The 6156-nt window shown below is 50.7% G+C and overlaps 1 protein-coding gene across 8 annotated transcripts in view; it reads right to left on the bottom strand.

The window, feature by feature from the left end:
- Nucleotides 1–5802, bottom strand: part of FGFR3 (fibroblast growth factor receptor 3) — a 97824-nt gene extending 92022 nt beyond the window's left edge. For 4 of the 8 annotated variants that reach the window (XM_051966208.1, XM_051966205.1, XM_051966203.1 and 1 more), the window contains exons 1-2: nucleotides 5552–5800; nucleotides 4225–4645 (exon numbers count right to left, since the gene is read on the bottom strand). In XM_051966208.1, coding sequence (XP_051822168.1) covers nucleotides 4225–4414 — 190 coding nt within the window. In that variant the 5' untranslated portion in view covers nucleotides 4415–4645; nucleotides 5552–5800. Of the gene's footprint in view, nucleotides 1–4224; nucleotides 4646–5551 lie in introns of all 8 variants that reach the window. The other 4 variants (XM_051966207.1, XM_051966206.1, XM_051966204.1 and 1 more) reach the window with 2 other exon arrangements.
- Between the last annotated feature and the right edge of the window lie 354 nt (nucleotides 5803–6156).

Raw genomic sequence — 6156 nt, forward strand, 5'->3', positions numbered from 1 at the left:
CATCACAGGAGAAGTTTAAAGAGCCAGGTTTCATACTGAGGCACTGACTCCAATCCAGGAGCTGGTGATTACTTCTGTGAGTTTAGGTGTTTCTTTCTACTATTTCTCAGTTTTCCCCTCTGTCAAAGGAGAGCTTCTAAAACTTTACTGACTTCTCGCAAACCCTTATTCTTTTCCCCCTCTTTTCTCCTGGGTCTGCTTTCATAAAAAACACTTACTATCTCCCTCTTGGATTAAGTTTTAAGTGAAAACTCAGTCCCACAGAAAGAAAAGATACTTGCCTAAAGTCACAGAATTTGAACTCAGGTCCTTTAGTTCTAAAATCAAAGGGGTTTTGTTTTTGTTGTTATTTTTCCACTCCTCAAAGTTAACCTCCTTTGGTAATTGGGAGGGTGGAGAAGGGAAAATAGTTTTCTTGCCATCCATTTCCCCACCCCTAAAATCTGACACGAAAAGGTTGATTATATTCACTGAAATGTAATGGTTTTGCAACACTTAGGTACTGCAGTAGAAACGGGGGGAGGGGGAGAGAGGGGTGGTGGGGCGGTATGGTAAGTTCTGACTAAGGCTGTCATCCCTGGTGGGTCCAGAACACCCCCTCCCCTGGCTGCCTGCCGAATGGAACATTCCCTTTCACACAAGGAACACTGTCTCCCAGCCCAGGGACAGAGCTCCCTTTCCCTTGGATTTCCAGAAAGAGATTCCCAATCCATTCAGTGTTACAAAGAGCACTGAATTTTGGAATCAGAAGACTTAGCTTGCAGTGAGACTGTAGGAAAGTAACTTCACCCCTCTGGCTCCCCTCACCCCCTGAAAAATGAAGAGCATGTGTTTCTCTGATCAATAGTGATTTAGTGCACCTTTATATTTAAGTACAAATAGTTTTAATTTCTCTATCTGAAAATTATCTGTTCATAGCCTCTGACCATTCATTAATTGAAGAATGTCTTGTATTCTTATAAATTTAAGTTGAAATATGGTACCCGGGTACTTTCCAGCTTTACATTCGAAGTGATTGCTCTCCTTTCTACCCCTTTAAGCTGCAGCTTTAAAAAAAAAAATTTTTTTTTTTGCCACGTGGTAACAATTTCCTTACTGTAAAACCCTGGGGGCTGGTCCTTAGGGAGAGGGCAAACTAAGTAAGGAATCCCCAGAAGCTCAGAACAGGGTTCCCTCCAGTTCTCCGCCCGCCTCTTAAACGCCAGAGTCATCTGCTTTAATGAATTTTTCTGGGGCTACTGAAGGCAGCCTTATAAATCAATGCATCTGGCCACTGCAAGTGGGGAGCCATCAATCCAATATCGGTTGTCACCCTGATGACAAAACCCAACACCTCCCCTAGCCCCACCACCCCATTCCACCGTCATTTATAGCTTCAACCCAAAGGGGCATCAGGAGGGCAGCAGCGTTGTGGTTGGAAATTTCTTCTGTATTCATTGAGACACACTAGAGGGGCTGCTTAGATTCAGAAATAAGCCTGGGCACCTGGGACTGTCTAAGCCACATACAGGGTGCCCCGAAAGTCTTAGTGCCGTTAAAAGCTTTCATAGCTTAAAACAGATATGTGGCTACAGATAAACACTGGGTGCTCCAAAAAGTCAAAATTGCAACAAGACTTTTGAGACATCTGGTCAGTCTGTCTCTCCCTTCCCACCCTCATATCTGTTTTACACTATTAAAGCTTAAAACTGCCTTAGATTTTTGGGACAAGCAGTATTTACCTTTACCCACATGTCTGCTTGCAGCTGTTAAAGCTTAAAACTGTGCTCGGACTTTTGGGACAACCAGTATCTACCTATACCCACATGTCTGCTTAAAGCTACTAAAGCTTAAAACTGCACTTAAACTTTTGGGATGCCCAGTATTTATTTATACCCAGAAGTCTATTTAAAGCTACTGAAGCTTAAAATTGCTCTCAGACTTTTGGGACACCCGTATCTCCCTCTATCTCTACATGTGTATTAGTTTGGGGAGGAGATCCCTGAAGACGGACTCATAGAATAGATGGATGAGTTCCACAGAAGCTGAGGCTTGAAAATAAACCCTTTGAAACTCTAGAGCTGGCTGGCCTACAGATGATTTCTAAGAGATGCCTTACTTATTTCTAAGTGACTTTGATTTCCCAAGGAGAGTCTAAGAACTACTAAGATTCAGAGCCTTAAAGCTCATCCATCTAGTCCAACATTATCCAAGTGAAGAAGCAGAGCCCAAAGCCAGCAGTAAGAATGAGGACTCAGACCAGTATTCTATAGTTTCAAATCCAGGAGTTTTAGAGCTCACAAACTAGAGTATCCACTGTCTACTAGATTAAGAGAATGATTTGTGGTTAAAAGGATGGAGGAAGGAAAAATTGCCTGCTTTTGATTCCAAGATGAGCCTTGTCTGTCCCTTAAATTAAAAGGGCTGAGAACTCCAAACTGAAGGGAAGGGGAATGGAGAGAATCTAAACCCCTTCTCTCTGGTCAGCCATTACTTTTAGTCTTCTGTTTCTCCCTTCTGACTAATATTCCTTTCCCCCCACCCCACCCCCACCCCTCTGTGAACAATAGAAACTTTCTATGTGGAACATGGGAACTCTTAAAACATTAATGGTGGAAACTGCAATAATAAATGTTATAATGGCAATAGAATCACTTCTATTGCCAGGACATGGAGCCTCAGAAAAACAAACAAGATACATACAGGTAGCAGCTCCCAAAGCAACAAGGACTGGAAGGACATTGCTTTCAAATGTACTTTAAAAAATGCATCTTTGTTACTAGATGGCTTCTGATATTACTGGTTATATTACCTCTGGGTTGCTAGTTACTCAACCCCTGTAAACACAATCAGGAAAAAAGCTCAGTGTGAGTGTCTTGAATGAAACTTGTCAACAGAAGTTTTTCCAATGCACTGATTCTATACTTCTCTCTTTGCAAGTCCAACTTAGGTTAGGATGAGCCCCGTCGCAAAGGGTTTTCAACAAGGCTTCTAGCAGGAACTGATAAATCTTAGAAATCTCAGATTTGGAAGAGTCTCTCGGATGTCACCTAGTCAGACATGTCCGGGTGCTGGAAATCCTTTCAACAACACTCCCAAATGGTCTTCTAGGCTCTGTTTGAAGACCTCCCGCCCTTTCCCCCCATGATAGGAAGCTCACTACCTATGAAAATAGCAAATCCCTCTTCTGGGCAATTTTGTTATATGGAAAAGTTTTTCCTTTTCATTATATCCAAACCCACCTCTTTTGCAGATCTATCCATACCCATCTCTTCCTAGTGCTACTTCTATGGTCACTCAGGACAAGCCCCTCCAATTCTTTTACACAGCTGCCCATGACCTTGCTACCAATCCTTAGCTAGACTTCACATCATTTTCAGCCTCATTTTCCTTTGGAAGGCAGCAATTACATTAGGGCCGCCTAAGGCACTAAATCAGCTCGAGCAATCACTGGGACACCTAAGTCATAAAAACAGCCCAGGGTCCATCAGGACAAACAAGCAGGAGAGAAAAGGAGGGTGAAAGTTACGTCAGATCCAGACAGTCTGGAGAGTGCTTAGATTCAAGAGTTCAAGATCTTGAATTCCCAGTTTCAGAAACTCATTTGCTGGGTTTTCGGGCCCCTTTAAACCTCCTCCCGAGCATCTCCCCGCCAGGGCAGGGCCATACATCTAGGCCACCTCCAGCACAGGCTTGCTGGGGTGGGGGTTGGCTGTTTGTAAATGTTTACTCTCTTCGGCTCTCCCTCCCCTACCAGCCTCGGCCAACAGGCTAGGTTATCAATTAACCTGACAAAGGGAGGCCATGGTGGGGGGGAGAGGGGGGACTGGGCTTGGCATTTCAGCGTCTTGTTGTGCTGGACCAGGAGAAGAAGAGAGAGAAAGAAAGGCTGTCGTCCCTCCCGGAGTGGGGGTAGAGGAGAGAAAAGAATGTACGGATACAAACTCCGCAGTCTTCTAGGGGCTGCGCCCTGAGCGCACTGCACCTGCGGAGCACGACTGGACTCCAGCGTGCAAACCTGAGATTTTGCAAATCTGGGGGTGGGGTGGGTTTCGTAGGGAGACAGGTGGACAGCGATTGTCTCTAACTAGGGGAGGAGGAGAGGTTTCACACTGATCAAATACTCCCAATCTGAACTGGCCTGAGAGAAGGAAGGAGGCTGGAAATTTCAGCTTTCTGCCATAAACCCAGTTTTCCCTCCACTTCTCACAACCTCCCTCCTCCCAGTTCCAAGTCCCTCCTTACCTGTGGCTCTCCTGGCAGGTCGAGGCTCCAGGTGAGAAATGACCAGTCCGGGACCCGGGCCGGCACCGGCACTATTCACAGCCACAGCCAGGTAGAAGACCAAGACGCAGCCCACGGTCACCATTCCTCCGACTAGGCTCCGGGAGGGCCCGGGAAGCCGCCCGCTCGCAGGCCGGCCAGCCTCAGGCATCCTCCGGCAGCATGCTGGGCTTCGCCTCTCCCCGGAGCTCTGGGCTCTTCCGATCAGGGGCTGGGACCGCTCCGCGGCGCCCAGCTCAGCTCCCCGGGAGGAAGGAGACCTCGGGGCTCTGCGCTCTGCAGCAGCCGCTAAAGCTTCACCCGCTTCGGCTCGGCTGGATTGTGCGTGTCCCCCGGGGACTGGAAGCCGCGGCTTCTCTAGAGCCCTTGGCTCCGTTCCGTTCTGCAGGAGAGGAAAGGTTCGCTAACTGCAAGAATCGCGCCCGTTTCCCAAAGAGAAGGAGAAGATGCAGAGAGTTTGAGGGGGCTCAGGGATAAAAGGAGGTAAAAGAGCGTGTAAATGTGCGGGGCGGCTTTTTCCAAACTAGTCTGTCAGCTACGAGTCCTTTTCACTGGCTTCAACTGTCAGTCCAGATCCCCTGGTCTTCCCTTTTAGCCACAGGGAAGAAAGTTGCAAGCTTGAGCCTCTTAGAAACCGCCACAGGCAACCCCCCTCCAGCTCAGGAATGTCCCTTTCCTTTGGGGAGGGGAAGGAGCGAGCCTCCGGACTGTGGCCGCGGCCCCGGGAGAAGGGGAGGGGGAGGTGAACCCTAGCCTCCCCGGGAGGCACGTTGGCAGAGCGCTGCGGGCGCCGAGTCCCGGGCCCAGGGCGCGCTAACGCCCGGCGCCCTCCCGGCGCCACCGCCTCCCCAAACCGCTGCTGGCCTCAGAGCCTCTCCCTCTCACTGCGCTCTCTCTCTCTCTCTCTCTCTCTCTCTCTCTCTCTCTCTCAAATCTCTTTTTTGAAACATCCCATTCCCTCCACTGCAGCCTAAGACAGGCAAGGCTGCACGCTCGTTAGAAGTTGCCGGATCCCTCCAAATATAAGATCTCTGAAGCAGGATTTCCAGATCATCTAAGTCCCTCACCCCTCCGCTCCATGCCATCCCATCCCGGGAAGCAAGCCCAGGAAGGGTATGAGAGCAAACCAGTAAAATGCTTCAGCCTAGCAGAGCAGCCCCAAACAGCTCCCCAGACAGAGAAGGAAACTTGGGAAGAAAAGTCCAGAGGCGGAGGGGGTAGTTTCGCGGCTCCGTCTCCGTCTCTTCTTCTCTCTTCTCACCAGCCCGCCCCGGGAGAATATCCTTACCTCGCCGGACCCCGTTCCGACGGCGGCGGCTCCCCAGCACCAGGATTCCCGGGCGCACAGCTCCTCCTCCTCCTCCTCCTCCTCCGGAGCAAGGGACCGAGCGGCGCCAGCTGCCGCCGCCGTCACCGCACACAGTGCGCCCGGGCCAGCTCTCCAGCGCAGCCCCTGCAACAGCGGCGGCGGCTCCAACCACTTAGCAGCGCGCCGGCCGCGCCCGCCCCGCCTCCGCCCCCGGCCCGCCCCCTAACCCCCGCCCCCTCCACCCGCTCCTCCTCACCCCCCCTTTCCTCCTCCTCCTCCTCCTCTTTTCTCCCCTCTCCTCCTCCTCCTCCTCCCTCACGTCTTCCCTGTCTTCCTTCTCCTAAGCGCTCAGTTTTAGGAGCCACCGGCGCGCAAAGAGCCCTAGGCGGGAGACTGAGGGAGCCGAGAGAAGAGAGAAATAGGGGGAAAACCGGGACTTGCAGGAGGGGGTTATCTAGTTCCGCCCGCCCCCTCCCTTCTCCTCCCCTCTCCTCCCCTCCCTTCTCCTCCCCATTCCCAAGGGAGGGGGGGCGTGTGGGGAGGCCCGCCCAGAATTGAGGGAGACGCCCAATTCTCTGCCTCCC

This window comes from Antechinus flavipes, chromosome 6, assembly GCF_016432865.1.
Source record: "Antechinus flavipes isolate AdamAnt ecotype Samford, QLD, Australia chromosome 6, AdamAnt_v2, whole genome shotgun sequence".
Classification (NCBI taxonomy): Eukaryota; Metazoa; Chordata; class Mammalia; order Dasyuromorphia; family Dasyuridae; genus Antechinus; species Antechinus flavipes.